Raw genomic sequence first — 19,742 nt, forward strand, 5'->3', positions numbered from 1 at the left:
TAATAAATAAATACATGAATAAATATATAAATAAGTAACCGTGTTGCTGAAATATATATATACATACTCATACATATATAGAAGCACATATATACACATGCATAAGAATTCAGAAGGTCCTAACCCACAGCCATTTTTTGGTTAAAGAGCCTGACAGCTGATGGGAGGAAGGATCTGCGGAAGAGCTCCTTCCTGCAATGGGGGTGCCGCAGTCTATTGCTAAAAGAGCTTCGAAGGGATTCCACCGACTTGTGCAGGGGGTTGGAGGTGCTGTCCATGATGTACATTATCCTGGTCAGCATCCTCCGCTCTCCCACTTCCTCCACAGAGTCCATAGGACAGCCCAGAACAGAGCTGGCCCTCCTGATCAGCTTGCGCAGCCTGTTTCTGTCCCTCTCCGTGCTCCCGCTTCCCCAACAGACCACTGCATAAAACACAGTAGATGCCACCACAGTGTCGTAGAAGGTCCTCAGCAGTGACCTGCACACTCCAAAGGACCGTAGACTCCTCAATAGGTAGAGGCGGCTCCGGCCCCTTTTGTACAGTCTAGTTTGTTGTTGAGATGAACACCCAGGTAATTAAAATTCTCCACAATTTCAATGTCTCTACCCTGGATGTTCACCTGAGTGGTCTGTTGAGGTGTCCTCCGAAAGTCGACCACCATTTCCTTTGTCTCACTGGTGTTGATGTAGAGGTGGTTTTGCCTACACCAGTCGACAAAGGCTGTGATGACTCCCCTGTACTCCAGGTCGTTCCCGTCAGTCACTCGTCCAACAATAGCGGTGTCATCAAAGAACTTCTGGAGGTGGCAGGTGTCTGCATTTTGTTTAAAGTCTGAAGTGTAGAGGGAGAAGAGGAGTGGGGAAAGCACTGTGCCTTTTGGGGTCCCCGTGCTGCAAGTTACCACATCAGACGTGCAGTCCTAGAGTCTCACATATTGTGGTCTGTCAGTGAGGAAGTCGATGGTCAATGCGGCTAGGTGGTTCCTTACTCCAGCCTCCCAGTTGCCCTCTCAGTAGGACCGGCTGAATGGTGTTGAACACACTGGAGAGGTCAAAAAACATAATTATCACTGTGCTTCCCGAGTTCTCCAGGTGTGAAAGAGACCTGTGTATCGGGTAGGTGGTAGCATCTTACACACCAATGCCTGGACGATAGGCGAACTGCAGAGGGTCCAGCTCTGCATTCATCAGGGGGCTGAGGTGGTTGAGGATAATCCTCTCCACTGTATTGATCAGGTGAGAGGTTAGTGCTACCAGCCTGAAGTGGTTTGGCTCCCTGGGGTTCGCAGCCTTTGGAACTGGGACCACGCAGGAAGTTTTCCACAAGGTGGGGACCTTCTGCAGACTGAGGCTGAGGTTGAAAATATGCAGAATCACTGTGCCAAGCTGATCCGCACACTCTCTCAGTAGTCTGGAGCTTAGGCCGTCTGAACCGGTAGCCTTCCTTGCCTCGATCTTCTTTAGTTGTTTTGTCCCCTGATCGACAGTGATGCAGAGACCAGTGGAAGAGCGGGAGGAGAACGGGGGCAGGAGAGGGGGGGGGGCTTCTGGTCTGAGGGGTCAGGGGAGCGGGGGCAGGGCTGACTGAATCTGTTAAAGAACTGATTCAGTTTATTGGCCCACTCCTCGTCTCCGGACTCCGGGCCTCTCCCACTGTTGCCTCCATGGCCCGAGATGGTCCTCAAGCTCTTCCAGACCCTTTTGGTGTTGCCTCTTTGGAGTTGCTTCTCTAGCCTCCTCCTGTAGCTGGTCTTTCCACTCCTTATCTCTCTCTTCAGCTCCTTATGGACCGTTTTAAGACTCTCCTTCTCCCCAGACCTAAAAGCCCTCTTCTTCTTGTTCAGGAGGGCCCTTAGATCCCTGGTGACCCACGGCTTATAGTTGGAGTAACAACGGACCTTCTTGGAGGGTACAATGTTCTCAACACAGAAGTTAATGTAATCTGTGATGCAGTGGGTCAAGCTGTAGATGTCTTCCCCATGTGAATTGCTCAGCACCTCCCAGTCAGTTGTCTCGAAACAGTCCCTCAGTACCATGCTGGTCTCCTCGGTCCATCTTTGTATGATCCTCGTGGTAGGTTTTATTTTCCTCACCATGGGGATGTAGGTGGGGATCAGATGGACCAGGTTGTGGTCTGAGCGACCCGGTGGGGGCAGGGGGACTGAGCTGTATGGCTCCTTTGTGATGGCATACAGGAGGTCCAGAGTTTTTTGTTCCCTGGTGTGGCACTTCACATACTGAGTGAAGGTGGGGAGAGTCGAAGTCAAGGGAGCATGGTTAAAATCACCAGAGATAAGAAGGATTGACTGGGGGTGTGATGTCTGTAGCCAGGACACAGTAGTGTGGAGCAGCTCGCGAGCCACTGCTGCATCGGCCGAGGGAGGTATATACACAGTTATTACTATGACGTGCGAGAACTCCCGGGGGATGTAAAACGGCCTGATGCTAACAGCTACTAGCTCGATATCTTGAGTGCAAAGTTGCTCCTTCACAGTAATATGCCCAGGACTGCACCATCTACTATTAATAAAAACAGCTAGTCCCCCACTTTTATCCCTACCGCTCTCCTCAGCAGCTCTGTCCGCCCTCACCAGCTGAAAGCCATCCAAGGAGATGAGAGAGTCTGGTATTCGCTCATCCAGCCAGGTGTCTGTGAAGCACAATGCAGATGCTCCGATATTGTCTTTGTTGTTTGGTCAGAGCCGTTAGCTCTTCCATCTTATTGGGGAGAGATCTTACATTCCACATAATAATAGATGGAATGCTGGGTCTGAAGCGTAGCCTTTTCTCCTGACATTTTCGTCCGGCTCAGCATCCTCTTCTCTTCCTCTTTAACTCAGCGGGGAGGTCCAAGTCCAGGGGAATCCCGGTGTCGCGTAGCGCTAACAGTTGATCCTTTGTGTAAAGCAGCGTAGGCATGGCTGAGTGGGTCAAAAATAGTGTCTGTCCAAAATTTGAAATTTGAATTTGAAGAGATGGACTAAACCAGTGATTTTCAAACTTTTTTGGCCACCGCCCCCTTCACCACCGGGCCAAAATGCCAACGCCCCCCTCTTTACCCCTTTCCAACGAACGCTAGAACGACTATATTGCTAAATGTCACAAGAATTGGTTGATTCTTCAATCACAAACAGTTTGAAGACTAAAAAAAACAATTTTAATAAACAAAAATGGTTATCATTTATTCTTCAATTACAACACCTTGAACTGAACTTGAAATAAATTGTAAAACTGAACGAGTAACCGTTAACAACTGTCCTGCCTAATGAGATGGGTGGGCTTGGTGCATTGCAATCAGACTGTCAACATCAGGATGAAGGTTTGTCAGGAGCAGTCTCAGATCACCGCGCTCTGTGATGTTAAGTTTGTTTCTTTGTTTGGTGAGGAGCCTTGTCACAGCGCTGAACCCCCTTTCAACCAGGTAGGAAGTCGGAAAAGCAATGAAAAACAACTTGATGGCTTTCCATAGGGTTGGATAGCGTTTTGGGATCGCTGTTTGCATCCAAAAGGCTTGGTAAGAGGTTTTGAACTTTGGTTTCAGATCCTCATCATTTTGCAAACTTACAAGTTCCTCTTCTAGATGGGTTGGCACTTCTGTGCTGGGTTCAGTGAACGGATCGATCACCCAATCAGGGATTTCAAGAGAAAATATGTCGTTAAATCTGACTGACATATCCCTGTAGAGTTCCGCTAAATAGCTGATGCATTAAGCCGGTCGCTGTGCGCATACGTCTGTGGTTAAGCGTTGCCGGCGCGCTATTGTGTGCTCCTCTGCGGCTGACTGGATGGTGGTGGTTTCCCCAGTCGCCTGCATCGACGATAAACTCGCGACAATTAGTGATATACGGTATATGCGCGCTGCTCGTGAGCGCTCGAGCAGACAACGTTTCTTGTTTCAATAAAGCTTGTTTTTTGTCGACTTTTTATTACAGACAATCAATTTTTCCGGTCTTTCTACAAACACCAACGTCACATTTTACTGTAATTGCTCCATCGCCCCCTTCACTATTTCAATGCCCCCCATTCGCCTGTTTATTCGTCAGCGCCCCCCTGAAAGTTCACACCACCCCCCGAGGGGCGGTACCGCCCACTTTGAAAACCACTGGACTAAACTAATAGATCAAAGACTGCCTCTCGCACAGCTTGAGTTTTGGAGTAAAGTCTTGAAAGTAAAGTCCCAAAACATTAAAGTATCGAATATAATATATAAAGTGAAGTAACAAGTTAAGTCTTAAGAGACAATAAAACATAATAATAAAGGATAAAAAATCTATTTAAAAAAGCTGTAAAAACAGTATCAAGTGAAGGTTTAAAAAAAAAAAATATTCAGACATAGGCATTGTCATCATCATTGACTTGACAAAAAGCCTAATAGTCATCATACCCAGCTGCGAATGAGGAAATTGGATAGTGCTTCTCCACGACCCTTAGTTCGTCTGTTATTTCGTTCCCATTTGTGAATGCCCTTTTGCCTTCTAATAATTCTGCCAAGACTTTCTTTTGGGGGAAGATATCCAGCTGCATGTAAGGGAGAATCAGATGTGCAGCTCTGAATTATCTTGAGAAGTAGAGGCTTGTTTCCTCATGCTCTGCACTAACTACTTTGAGAGCAGCCACTGTTGGCATCTGGCGGGTGAGAATGTAGCAGTGAAACACCTCGTAGAACATCGTTCACTGTCTTAAGTGTGCCTCCACATTCTCCATTTTGGATTGGATTGGATAACTTTATTCATCCCGTATTCGGGAAATTTCTTTGTTGCAGTTGGAAGAGGGTGAGGATGCAGGAATAGGAAAGGCATTTTACACAAATAGGTAGTTAATAGTAAGTCAATAAATAAATACATGAATAAATATATAAATAAGTAACCGTGTTGCTGAGATATACATATTTCATACACATACATATATATAGACGCACATGTATACTATATGAGAATTCAGTAGGTCCTAACCCACAGCCTTTTTTTGGTTAAACAGCTGATGGGAGGAAGGATCTGCGGAAGCGCTCCTTCCTGCAGTGAGGGTACCGCAGTCTACTGCTAAAAGAGCTTCGAAGGGACTCCACCGACTCGTGCAGGGGGTGGGAGGTGCTGTCCATGATGGACCTCATCCTGGTCAGCATCCTCCGCTCTCCCACTTCCTCCACATAGTCCAAAGGACAGCCCAGAACAGAGCTGGCCCTCCTGATCAGCTTGTTCAGCCTGTTCCTGTCCCTGTCCGTGCTCCCACTTCCCCAACAGACCACTGCATAAAACACTGTAGATGCCACCACAGTGTCATAGAAAGTCCTCAACAGTGACCTGCACACTCCAAAGGACCGTAGACTCCTCAATAGGTAGAGGTGGCTCTGGCCCCTTCTGTACAGGGCATCTATGTTTGTGGACCAGTCTAGTTTGCTGTTGAGGTGAACACCCAGGTACTTCAAATTCTCCACGATTTCAATGTCTTTACCCTGGATGTTCACCTGAGTGGTCTGTTGAGGTGTCCTCCGAAAGTCAACAACCATTCGCATTTCCAATAGGTAATGCCTTCCTTGTTTTTGTCAACGGTATAAGCCAGTGGTGGACCGTCAGGGCCTGCAAGGCCTTCTCTGCTCGCCTAAAAAAATATCCTAATCACAGAACGATTTTAATTCTGTTTGGTCCATGAATACTTAAATAATTTCAAATAGTCCGTTTCTTTTCAATGCTTTTCCCCTGGTTGGGGTGCTTTGAGATTTTTTATGTGTCGCAGCTGTAGCTGCAGTAAAGGTTTTATAGCCATAAAATAGATTTTGATGGTTGGATTGATTCAGATATAGAATTGAAGGCATCACTTTCATGTTTACAGCCCGCCTCTGGTATAAGCATACCCATCGTGCAGTAACTTCCTTCCACCATGAAAGTGAGAGTGAACTCCATGGCCTTTAAGAAAATACACATTTTATAAAAAGAAAGCCGAAATTGTAAATATATTTTGTGTTAAATGAGTGCTCTTATTGATATTTTGATATTAGATATTGAATATAATTTTGAGAGCTGGTTTCAACAGTAGATATTTAGATATCAAACTCTCATGAATCAACAGTAGATATTTAGATATCAAACTCATGAATCAACAGTAGATATTTAGATATTAAACTCTCACTCATGAATGATTTCAACAGTAGATATTTAGATATCAAACTCATGAATCAGCAATAGATATTTAGATATCAAACTCGCATGAATCAACAGTAGATATTTGGATATTAAACTCATGAATGGTTTCAACAGTACATATTTAGATATACAACTCTCATGAATCAACAGTAAATATTTAGATATTAAACTCATGAATGGTTTCTACAGTAGATATTTAAATATTAAACTCTCATGAATCAACAGTGGATTTTTAGATATTAAACTCTCATGAATATAATTTTGAGAGCTGGTTTCAACAGTAGATATTTAGATATTAAATTCTCTCATGAATCAACAGTGAATATTTAGACATTAAACTCTCATGGATACAATTTTGAGAGCTGGTTTCAACAGTAGATATTTAGATATTACACTCTCATGAATATATTTTTGAGAGCTGGTTTCAACAGTAAACTGTCATAATTTGAACCTGTTCTACCAAAGTCCGGTGACCAAACATCTGGGTGACCAAACGTCCGGCATCCGCACTTTTGCTTTCTTTCCCTTTGCCGCCTCCGTCATACTCTGAGTGGGCTGACTAACCACAGAGGTCTCGAGATGTCCTCTGGGATATTGTAGGTGCGTTGGTAATCTGTTGTGATGGATATATCACATCTCCTTCCGAGAGTAATTAAATCTTGGTGACTGTAGAAAAGTTTGCCTCCCAGAAATAATAGTAAATAACTTATAGTAAATAACGATAAGATTGAGAAAACAAAACACCAAACTGGAGAGCATTGAGCTGCTGCACCCGTGCGCGCCGCTATCTTGGATATGGGTTCTTATTTATGTGATGGCACATTTGTTTTTATTATATAAGTTATGTATACATTGTAAATAGTTTTAGAAATGATTATACATTTAACGAGACATGTTTCAACTTTAAATGTTTGTACTTTTTTTAAAAATGGCTGTTCAGTTCAGTTATGATTAAGTGAAACTGCAGAGGTGAGGGCATCCAATCTTCCTGGGGAAATGACAAGATCGCCAATGAAGACAAATTATTTTGTATGGAGTTGGTTTTCAAAATGCTGACCTGTGAGGATTTTTCTCCCCAGTTTGGTGATTTGACTCACCCCTGAAAATGTGTGGTTCACACAAAAAAAACCCACTTATTTTTGAACATTTGATTTATTAATTTTAAGGAGGGGAAAAACTTTATCAGCGCTTTTCAATCATTTCTCTACAATGTATTTTGGGGGTTAGTTCAATTATTTTTCGCCCATCCCTCTATTAGTGGTTGGTTAAGGTCCCTATCCTCCCCAAATAAACATTGTATTGAATGTGAACACTTGTAATCTGTAATTATGCTATTCTGAAATATTTTTCTGGTGCTTTTACTTGATCCAAAGGAAGTGCAAACATGTTTGTACATTTGTTTAATCCTTTTGCTGTGTTGTTTCACAATACATTTTTTACTTGTTTATATTTGAATGTTGTGCAACAAAACAATTGCTTATTCGTGTTGCTGTATATATATTTTTGACCCAGCAGATTTGATCACTTTCTGTTAACCCACAATAAAGTCATAAAAGAACCAAACTTCATGAATGTTTTTTGTGTGACAAAGAAGTATCTGTTCCAATCACTCTATCAGAGAAAAATCATAGTTGTAGAAATAACTGGAAACTCAAGATACCCATGACATCACATTCTTCGCAAATGCATGTAAACTTTTGACCACAACTGTAAACACATACATATAGTATATGGCGGCCTGGTGCTGCGAGTGGTTAGTGCGTTGGCCTCAGCCCTGGCGCCTGTGTGGAGTCCGCATGTTCTTCCTGGGTCTTTGTGGGTTTCCTATGGGTACTCCTGTTTCCTCCCACATGCCAAAAACATACATGGTAGGTTGATTGGACACTCTAAATTTCCCCTGGGTATGGGTGTGAGTGTCCATGGTTGTCCGTTTCCTTGTGGCTTTCGATTGGCTGGCCACCAATTCAGGGTTTCTCCGGCCACTGACCTGAAATCAGCTGGGATGGCCTCCAGCATCCCCTGTGACACTGATGAGTATATCACTGTTCAGAAAATGAAATGAGGATAAAATGCAAAATTGAGTATAAAGCATGCTTAAAAAGCTTCTAACAAAAGGATAAGCATCCTTTAATTAATTAGTTTCATATTTCCCAAATGATCATTCACTATTGCAAGTCAGTGTGGAATAGTAAAGCACACATTAAAAAAAAGGAAAAACTTGAGTGGACAGGTGGGCTTTAGATGTAAAGAATATGCCAAGTGTGTTCCGCAGCATGAATTAATTGTTGCCACACCTAGGATTGACAGGTGGAGAGACAAGGTAATCAACCTTGAGGTGATCAATGGTGAAAGACCCTCTTAATGACCTTTTAAGATGCGCAAGAAAGTAAAATAGAGAAATTGCCACAACAACTAATAAAATAGACAGGAAATACAATACTCTATTGCAGGGGTAGAGAGCCTATGGCTCAGGAGCCATATGTGGCTATTTTGTTGAGTGTATATTATTCTCAAAATAATTCTGACTTTTTTCCTTTCAAAGTGGTGAAATGATTAATAAATACAAAATTCTTCATGTATTTTTACTTTTAAATTTTGAGTATGGCTTTCAAGGAAAAATGTTTGAAAATATGAATTCTTTAGGGCTCTCTTCTTCATAATGTCCCGACCCCTGCTCTATTGGCTAATTTAATACTCCACATTAATATTCCACATGCTGTATGAGTGCATCATGCATGTGCTGTAAGTGTCATAGCAGCAGAGTGGACGGTGAATGCAGCTATGCTGATCTGTCTCCTGACTTCGTTCCAGGCCTCTTCTTGGTCTGCCGAGTGCTTAATGTCAAACAGCGAGTCATAGATGCCGGGGAAAGACTCTCCTGCATATTTATTATGGCTGCTTGGCGCAAATACCACATGCCTGGAAAACAGGTGAGAATAGAGAACAACGTGACCGGACGTTTGGTCGCCGGCCAAATTTACTTAGATATTAAACAGTACTTGGATATTTAACAGTACTTGTATATTAAACAGTACTTGAATATTAAACAGTACTTGGATATTTAACAGTATTTAGATATTAAACAGTACTCAGATATCAAACTCTCTCATGATTATAGTTTTGAGAGCTGGCTTCAACAGTAAACTCTCTGTCACCATTTGACCGGCGACCAAAAAATGAAAGACCAAACGTCTGAGCACCGAGAACATAGTCAGAGGATATCATCAAAAAGTTTTGCATTTAATTGTGAGGGTAAAATGAAAGAGTGGCGCTAGGATGTGATAATTCATTCATTTTCCGGACCGCTTTATCCTTATACGATTTGTGGGAAATCCTGCAGCCTATTGCAGCTGACTTTGGGCACGAGGCAGGGGACACCCTCAATTTGTAGCTAGCCAATCGCAGGACACAAGTAGACAAACAACCATCAACGCTTAGCTTAGCTAGTGGCAATTTAAAGTGTTCAATCAGCCTACCATGCATGTCTTAGGAATGTGGGAGGAAACCAGAGTACCCAGAGAAAACCCACGCAAACCCTATCATGTGATGCTCAAAATATAAAAAACGGTCTTGATAAATGACCCCTTTAATAAGTGACACTGTATCACAGATACAATCCCCAGCGTCGTTTTGTGCATACAATATCCCGCTCAGTGGTGTGAAATACAGTACCTGTAGAAAGGTCTTCCAGGTAAGCCAAGGGGGTCTATAAAGGCCCTTTCCAGATACATGAGCTGATCGTTCATTGCACGTACCTGCAGAGGACTAAAACATACGTACGTGTATCTCAGTGCAAATGATGGGGAGGTTAGCCCACTACATTCATGGGACAATGTTTTTTACTCAGTTATCTCTCCAAGTTTAAAAATGTCTTACTTTGCTCTGTTCACATTTTGTAGACGTTCGTGAAACTCCCTTGCTGCAACAGTGAAGTTTTCAACTGCTGAAAACAAGGAGTCTGGAGAAGAAAAACAAATTGTTTGTCATTAATGCAGTCAGTAATCTTGAGAAAAGGCCGGTCTCATCTTACCAAATGACACTTGATATTTTTGCATCTCCTCTGGGTTCATATTTGCAATCTCTGCAATGTTGTGTGCATACTTGTCAAGGGAGATGGCGTACTGGGTTGCGTCGAGAGGAATGATCACAGAATCTGCCAACAGGAAGACGAGGCCGCCTCTTACTTGAGCTACAGCTCGGAGTCTCTTGAACGAGGGGTCGTAAAACTTGTCCACAACCTCAAAAGTTTCATACACAGTGTGATAGACGGGGTAGCTGCTGTATCGCTCGCTTTTCTACACAAACACACAAATATAGGACACTTTGTTCATATGCATGACATTAGCCCAACACGATCTATGTACAGTCTTCCCTCGTTTATTGCGACATCACTTATCGCAAATGCAGTTCTTTGCGATTATTTTCTGCTATAATTATTATTATTATTTTTTTAAGTTCATAAAAATGTGAAAATCCACGCTGAAACTTATAAGCGGAAGCCAATCCTCTGTCAAATTTTTGATTATCGCGGCCATGTCGGCTCTACATTAACCGCAATATTCGAGGGATTTCTGTTTTAATCTTGTTTCCATCACTCTTGTCCTTATTAGGGTGGCAGGTAAATTAGAAGCTATAACAGCTAAATTTTGTCACGTTGTGCAGGTGAGTGGGTTTTTAAAAGGGGGTGGACCCAATTGCAGGGAAACAAGGCCAGGAACGGTGGTGTACTAGGTTTAATTTAAAGACATCAATAGCAAAGTGCAGACAAGAGCAGGGAATGCAAACGTACAGAGGTGAACCAAAAGCTGGATAATCAAACATACCAGAGCAGGGGTGAGGACGCACACTAACACTGACGTGACATTGATTAAGATACATACCTAACACAGACGTGAAATTGACAAGGACGCAACAAGAAACGAACAAAGGGGACTACTATGAAGACCCGAATAATCATATGCCTACGATTATTTTTTCATCTCAAATTTTCGCATGCCTACGATTATTTTTTCAACTCAAATTTTCGCATGCCTACGATTCTTATTTGGGTGCCTACGATTATTAATTTTTGCCTCAATTAAGTCCGTGCAGCAGCAACAGTGTTCTATGTCATTAACTTTCTACGTGTAAAGCACACGTGCTGTTTTTACTAACGTACTAGTACTAGTAAGAACGTGCAATTGCCACTGGTAGAGTTGCAATATACATCGTTACAATGTATTGGTAGGCCAAATATATATGAGAGTTACATTATACGCAATTCATTGCAGCATTTATTTGCAACTGTAATACAACTTTGCAACACGATTATTCGTTGTCTTGCAGTATGTAATCGATCATCATGACTTTAATTTGTAGCTAATTGTGGAATTTAAACATTATTTTGTTTCTTGCTACTAATAAACTGTTGATTAAAATAATAATGATTGTCCTTGTCATGATTTTATAATAAATAATCCATCATAGCTTTAATTCTATGCATCAAATCTGTTTAGACACTAATTATCTCGTGCCTACTAATATTCATTATTTTTGGAATTTTCCACTGCCTACTATTATTAATTCATTTGGAATTTTCCACTCCCTACTATTATTCCAGTGCCTACTATTATTCGGGTCTTCATAGTAGATGGGTTAACGAGACATGGAGAATAAGTGGGTGACACACAAGACAGCAGCGAGGCTTAGACACATCGGAGAGGCAACAACACAAAACTCCAAAAGAACACAACCCGATTATAGTGTATCGTAAAAAACTACAGCAAAGTAAAGTCAACATTACTCTGTTTTTGGTGTATCTTGCCCTGCCTGCTGCAATTCCCAGACGAACAAAATAGGCTTCGAAATCACTCCCCGAGCCCAGCTTACTAATCCTACAGAACACAACACAAAAGGACCAATAGGATTCTTAATAAAATTTGAAATGACAATTGCATAGCTAAAGATGAATAATGGAATGTTTTTTTTCTTCTTTTTGATACAGTCTGAGGCATTCATAACCTACCTGGGAGCATCGCGGTCATTTGTCCAGTTGTCTCTCTTGTGCCAACTTTCATACAGGGAAACTCCTTCCTCATCTTGTTCTGGACTGGCAATCTGCAAGTGTGGAAAAGACAGGCGAACCATATTGTAACCAAATTGTAAGCAAATTCTAACCAAATTAGTGGCTAAAACACCACATTTTGTTATTTCTATTTACCCGTTTGGTGAGGTCATACACGAGTGTGTGTAGAGAGGGCGTACAGTCAACTCTGAGTGTATGCATACCTATAATAACAACAACAACAAAGAAACACCGCATCATGAAAGCAGTAGCTATTGGATACTAAAAAAAACTATTGAAGCACTCACCCTCTATGCCAGAGTCACCATTGATGTAGGCCACTGCTCTCTCTTGAAGGACTTTGGCATTGTCCTGTTGAACAATGAAGAGTTATACAGTGTATCAGTACTTTTTTCACCAAGATGTAAAATGCATTTTTGGTATACGCATTTGAAAAACGCAAAGCTGAGACAAGTAAAATGATAGGAAATTTCATACTTAGTATCCTCCAGTCTGAACAAGTTGCATATTTTCTTATGCACTGGTAAATGTGATTGTTTATGTAATTTTTATGATTTAAAAAAAAGCAACATGAACTTAAGTTACATTCATAATGCACAGCGTATGGAGAACACAACATTTTTGTTGTTGTATAAATACAGATACATACACTTTTCATTGATATAAACACATGCAATACGTGGATTAAATTTTTTGTTCTGGCAGTTGTGAAGTTTTTATTAATTTGATCATTCCTGGCCTGTCTAGACATCTTGTTCCTTTAGTTAAAAGAAAGGTGTTATATCCTGAGATTCTTTTATTTCAAAAGTCAGATCACAAATAAACCATTGAGAAGTGACCACTGAAACAGATCTGTGTTTTGTCTGCGTTCTGTCCAAAAAACTTTCAAAGCAAAGAAAAGAACACTAACGCTGGCTAGCAAACAGTCTGGAGTGTGGTCCGGCCAAAATCAGCTGGGCTAGGCTTCAAAACATTAAAAATTTGACAAGGATAAGTGGTGTTGAAAATGAATGGGTACATAATGTTTCGCAATTCCTTTGTACAGCTATTCTATAAGTTATGAGGTGTGTATTTCTATTACTATTTTATCACGTACCACTGCTCTAGTGTAACTGTTTACATCTTGTAATTTTACCTTAACTGAACTGCTTGTTGGGGAAAAAATATTTTTTTTTTTTACCTCTGCCCATTCTGTTGAGCCCAGCAGTCCAAATTCTTCTGCATCCCAGCTTGCAAATATTATTGTTCTTCTGGGCCTCCAGCCTGTTGACATATACAATTTAATTATGGTTCATTACTGACTCTTTGTCCTTTCAAAGACACCTGCACATACCTTTTTTGAGAAGCCTGCCAGCACTACGGACCGTTTCATGGACCAAAGCAGCTCCGGACATGGGATCAATTCCTCCGAAAACCCACGCATCCCGGTGTCCTCCCAGAATCACATACCTGTCTAGTCCCACACATGCCAGAAATATTACTGTCATAAACAGTCAATACTGTGTACAAATGATAGAGTTGTATTTTAACTGTTATAATTATGAAAACATAGCTAGCACATTTTGCCCAGTCAAATGGGTCCACGTTTGAATTTGGAAACTGTTCAAAAATGTCTTTGATATGATAAGTGGAATGGAAAATGTGCGTTTGAATGGCTGTTTGTCACTATCGTTGGGCTGTTTTCCTTTTTATACCCTTCAAAATATTACGAAAAATTATCCACACAAATGTCCTCACAACAGGATAACGCATGTCCACCTGCCAACAAGAAGTAATATATACTCCTTGTATTAGCGATGGCTCCGACATTCGAGCTGAGCGACGTTTTTCGATGACTTCTTTAGACAATTGTTCTATTTGGACACAGAAAATGAGGACTTTGATGGATTTTCGGGTGATGATGACGTGAGTACATTGTAAAATGGCTAAATAAGATACAACCGAACTCAGTTTTGCTTCCGTTGCCTTTTTAAAAACGTGTTTTTAGCATGTGTCCATATGTTTAAGCTGGTGTATGTTTTGCCATGCCTGGCTGTGCCTTTAACAGTTGTGCGTCCTGTGCGCGTGTCAAATACAGAAATAGCACTCGTTACTGACACTGCGCCTTTAAATGTGGTGCGCCATATAAACGTGAAAATATGGTATGTTATTTCATTGGTAGAGTGGTATAAATCACATGGTTCCAAAACCTGAAGTCAAATCAAAAGCCTTCATAGTCATCATACACAGCTGCATATAACGAAATTGGTGGTGGTACTCCGCAAAGTGTGTTTTCCCAGTAAAAAAACACAAATAAGAAATATAAAAATATAAAAAGTCACATCCTGGCAAGGTAAATTCTAAAACATCCCCAGTGCTAATTTACAGATGGTACCTGGTTCAAGAGCACCTCTTATCCTTCCGATGACATTGTAGATCTTCGTCACTTGATTGTTGGTGTGGATATTCATGCGTACCAACCTTTGAACAAGAACTTGAAAACTCAATTCAATTTACAAATTGTTGTAATTGCTCAAAGACTCATGCAGGAATGCATTTTCCCCTAACAAGAGACACAAGGTCTCCATTATGCCCCATTTGGATTCTTGCCACAAGCTCATTAGTCAGAAGCCAAATATGAAAACCCAAAGATAAACACATGGATAGTGGGATGGGGAAGGGAGAAGATTGTCCCTGAGGAAAAGAGTACACAAACCTTATACATTCAAGTACTTACTGGTTCTTGAAGTCATCGATAAACCCTGGACCGATTCTGTAGGATACATTTAAAGCTCCAATCCAGTGGTTTGGAGGAAGTTGCCCTCCCATATTCCTGTGAATGGTGATCGTTCATTTTTTATCATGATGAAATTAAAGGAAAATGAGTGTCATGATGTACTTCAGGAGGTGAAATGCGTCGTGGAAACCAATAGGATGCACAGGAATTTTTGGAAGTCCCACTCCCTTCTCAGGATTGGATCTGTAGGTATATTCTGAAAAATACAGTTTTCCCCATGCCTATCAAACATATGTACATTGGATAAAGTAAAGGGTTAGAAATCATTCGTTTTTTGGGGGGGGGAAGTGTTCTGTAGATAAAGTTCCGTTGTGTGTTTAGTCTCATATCCAAGTCTTCTCTCCTACTAGTTACTATTTTACTATGGCAGCATGATTGTTCCGCTAGCCCAGTATGTTACAACTTGAATGCAAATAAATAGTAAATAAGGATATCTATATACTAACCTTTAGCGGGGTAGCCAGGTGTGAGTGAATCTCCTGCTCCGTTTAGGTTCATAACATTTCCTCTTTGAACTCCACCACTTGGAAGGTTCCAACCTTCAGGATATGGCTACACACACCAAAGACAGCAGGAATTTAGTATGTTAATATATATACATTTTCAACTCCCCCTTAAACAAAAGTCCAATATGTCTTTGAACATGTCTGCCCTACAGCACACTTTTCACACATCATTGGCTACTTTTACTGAGGGGAGCAAAGTGTGACCCCCATAAAGACAACTTTTCTCTTTTCTTTCACAATGTACTCTGGGGGCCCAATTATTTCAATACAATAAAATGTTTAAAAAGTCCAATTTATATACAGCACACGATGAACCTTTTGAGGGACTTCAATATTCAACTGTAGGTTGTTTTTTGAAGCTTTCAGACTGTAAAATGCACAGTTAAGACTCATGCATATTACCTTGACTCCCTCAGCACTGTAATCAGCTGGATCAGAGAACAAAATAAGTCCCTTTGCGCCTGCCAACATGGCGTTTTTCACCTGAATAAAGGAAAAGAAACAGCAGATCCACACCATTAAATAAATAATAATAATAAATAAAATAAATAAATAAATATATATATATATATATATATATATATATATATTTTTATTTATTTTATTTATTATTATTTTTTTAACATATATATATATATATATATATATATATATATATATATATATATATATATATATATATATATATATATATATATATATATATATATATATATATATATATATATATATATATATATATATATATATATATATATATATATATATATATATATATATATATATATATATATATATATATATATATATATATATATATATATATATATATATATATATATATATATATATATATATATATATATATATATATATATATATATATATATATATATATATATATGTGTGTGTGTGTGTGTGTGTGTGCGCGTGTGTATGTACGTGGATTTGTACGTGTATATGTATTTGAGTAAAATGTATGACTTTATAGTGTATTTATTTATATTTTTAAAAAGGGACATCTAAAATACATTTGTAATGTATGTCCAAGGAAAATTATCATATTTAATATTCATTTATTCATTTTCAGAACCGCTTATCCTCACAAAGCCCGCCGGGTGTGCTGGAGACCCTCAATTGGTGACAGGCCACAAGGAGACGGACAACCATTAGATTTTCCAATCACCCTCCCATTTAGGTCTTTGGAATGTGGGAGGAAACCGGAATACCCAGAGATAACCAACACATGCCCCGGGGAGAACTCCACACAAGAGAACCAACCTGGATTTGAACCTAGGACCCCAGAGCTGTAAGGCCGACGTGCTAACCACTCAAGCCGCCGGGCTGCCATTTGGCAATCATTGTAAAGAGTATTTCTTACCTTATTGCCTCGGAATATCTTCCCATATCTGACAATGGCAATCTTCCCGGTCACATTAATTCCCATTTGCCTCTCTAATTGTAAAAAGTCTTCAGTGCGGCCATAGTTGACGTACACCAAGTCCCCCTGGAAATAAATAATTTTGCTTGCTTTTTGCCGTATCCTGTGTGACAATGTTGATTCTGTTCTAGTTTTTTTCATGCACCTCAGGTTGTCCTTTAGCAGAATAAGCATTGTAAGGAGGGACAATTTCTGCCACATCTTCATAACCCTCAGGAATGGGCTCAGCCAAGGAAGTGTTAAAAACCTTAAGAACAAATATTAAATCAAGTGGAGGTAATCTGGCACATACTTTACATTTGTAGAGAAGGATAGAAAAACATAATACAGTAATACCTTGTTTATTATGGTTAATGGGTTCTAGGCAAGGCCCTCAAGTGGCAAGTGAAATAAACTCAAATTGTGACTTGACTATTCCCTCTCATTTGATGTTTGCATTATTGTTTATGCTATATACCTTTCAGACATATTTGGCGGCTGCAAGTTGCGATAGTCAATCTATGAAGTTGTAAGGTATATCAAGAGTTGGGAAATTATGGCTCGTGAACCAGACATGTCTTCTTTAATGGTTTTATATGGCTCTGTGCTAACCTGTAAGCTAAAATATAGAACCCATTGGTAAGAGGGCTCATTCCCGAACGCACCAATAAGAGCCTCAAATTGGCAAATCACTGAGTTCATATGACTCGAGCTCGGCTATATCAGCCAATAGGAGCCTCGCATTAGTAGATCAATGTGGCGCCGACACTGACTTTAGTGCCGCTACATTGACCAATGGGAGCGACATTTCCTCAAATGCTCTTCTTTGACCAATGGGAACATCGCGTCGGCACATAACAATTTAAATGGCGCCGATACAAACTCTAGTCTCTAATTTTTTTCCATTAGAATCCCTTGTGTGCAGCATACACATTGATCCGAAACAGCGTAACAATACTATTAAAATATATATATTTTTAAAACTCAGTTGCTTTTACTTTGAAATTCGGGGTATGGCTCTCAAGAAACTACATTTAAAAATATGAGTTTTTGGCTCTCTTTGTCAAAAAGATTCCCGACCCCTTCTATATATGTTCACTACCTCATGGCCTTGTGTGTCAACTATTGCAATGTAATTGGGTTGGGATGCGTTGGGGTAGGACAGCAAGACATCATATGGCACCATCTCTACTGAATCCAAGCCAAATTTCTGCCACTCTTTCTGAATCTGAGCTGCATACTTCATGTTCTGCTCTGTGCCAGACAGGTGAGGGAGGCGTGTGAATTTCCTTGAAGGGCAGAAGTAAGACGAATCATACTTGCCTCATAACGATCACAATATTGTCAATGTCTCCTTACCTTAGATGTTCTCTAATTTGACCAGTTGACATTTCATCCAGAAAGTCTTGTATGTATTGAGTGGAAGCCTCGCTTGCATAGTTTGGGTGAGTGGGCTTTCCAAACCAACCTAAAGTGAGTACACAATATAAGTTGCACATTGGTAAATACAATACTGAGTACTTTTTAAATTATGATTACCGTATTTTTCAGATTATAAATCGCAGTTTTTTTTCATAGTTTGGCCAGGGGTGTGATTTACACACTGGTGCGACTTATGTGTGACATTATTAAAACATTATTATATAATTTCACGCGTTATTTTCACACTAAACCGCAAAAGGGCCCTCTAGACCTATGTTGATCATTTCAAAATTGCCGGTAATTTATAAGAACAACTGAAAAGGGCTGAACAAAAATTACACCAAAAAGAAAATCATATTCTGCAGAATACGAGCTGCAAATAGTCAATTATGCAGCCGAAAATTGTAATTGAGCAGCAGAAAGAAAGTTTAGAGTTAGAAATTTGTAATGGACTGGCGAAAAGCAGAGTTTACTCTTACTGAAATGAAGAAAACATAAAAAAAAAAGCTAATCACGGGCTAAACGCTAGGTGGCCGCAATTAGAGGGATGAGTTCGCGTATTGGCGCTTGAACAACTATTTCAATGTTCAATGCGTTCTGACTGGGAGAGTTAATAAACATTCGTTCATTTGTCCCTTCGCAAGTGACCAGAAAATGCCCTAAAATCAACAGTAAAATGATACAAAATACACAGGAAGTGACCCCGGAATGCCATAAAAACCCGAGTACCCAAAAACGAACAATGAAGTGACCCAAAATTAACTTTTTGTCCAATCTTGACAACAGACGTCAAACTCATTCAAGCTGGTAGAATCGAAAGTGAAAGCAAAGCATCTTCTACGCTATTTCTCCATACATTGCATTTTCATGTTATGCATTTAAGTACATCAGCAAAAACACCACTATAGAAACACACCATCTTAACTCCTCGACATTAAAATACAGATGCCGTCGCAGTAACTGAGAAATGTAATATGTATCAGACGAAATAAAACTTTTGCACGCACACACGAGCCCATCCCCATTGATCAAAAATGCCTTCTCTTTTAAAACGTTATTCGCGTGACCCACCTGCAATAAAACCTAAACAAAAAAAAGCTACCAAAACAAAAATCCACCTGAAAGGCACATAAAGAGACGCCTGGCTACATTTTGCCATGGTTTGTTGAAAAAAAAAATCAGCAAAACAAGAAAACACGCTTTAGCAATCAAGACAGGCATCAGGCAGGGCGACCCTCCCACGATCCGATTGGATAGAATGATGCGGGGGCGTGGCGAACTAGGAGTTTTTTGTTTCGTTTGTTTTTTGGCACAAGGTTTAAGTTCTCACATGGGTCGCGCGGGGTGCTGGAGCCTATCCCAAGCAACAGTAGTCACTCCCAGGGCACATGTAGACAAACAATCACGCTAAA

General features: G+C 40.2%; 1 protein-coding gene across 2 annotated transcripts; it reads right to left on the reverse strand.

The window, feature by feature from the left end:
* Positions 1-7,527: 7,527 nt before the first annotated feature.
* On the reverse strand, positions 7,528-19,553 carry naalad2 (N-acetylated alpha-linked acidic dipeptidase 2). 2 transcript variants are annotated; one of them, XM_077723116.1, is made up of 20 exons: positions 19,402-19,553; positions 18,268-18,376; positions 18,011-18,197; positions 17,075-17,176; positions 16,870-16,995; positions 15,891-15,971; positions 15,429-15,534; positions 15,085-15,178; positions 14,923-15,018; positions 14,581-14,666; positions 13,540-13,659; positions 13,387-13,469; positions 12,494-12,557; positions 12,342-12,409; positions 12,147-12,238; positions 11,925-12,015; positions 10,173-10,437; positions 10,019-10,100; positions 9,815-9,907; positions 7,528-9,061 (listed from the first exon to the last, which is right to left on the reverse strand). In XM_077723116.1, exons 1-20 carry the CDS (start codon positions 19,487-19,489, stop codon positions 8,872-8,874), a joined length of 2,223 nt encoding a protein of 740 aa, XP_077579242.1. In that variant the 5' UTR covers positions 19,490-19,553; the 3' UTR covers positions 7,528-8,871. The 2 variants fall into 2 exon arrangements, with proteins under 2 accessions (XP_077579242.1, XP_077579243.1); XM_077723117.1 differs by lacking the exon at positions 18,011-18,197 and having other exon boundaries at positions 19,402-19,436.
* Positions 19,554-19,742: the final 189 nt, after the last annotated feature.

Source organism: Stigmatopora nigra, chromosome 8, assembly GCF_051989575.1.
Source record: "Stigmatopora nigra isolate UIUO_SnigA chromosome 8, RoL_Snig_1.1, whole genome shotgun sequence".
In the NCBI taxonomy this organism is placed as follows: Eukaryota; Metazoa; Chordata; class Actinopteri; order Syngnathiformes; family Syngnathidae; genus Stigmatopora; species Stigmatopora nigra.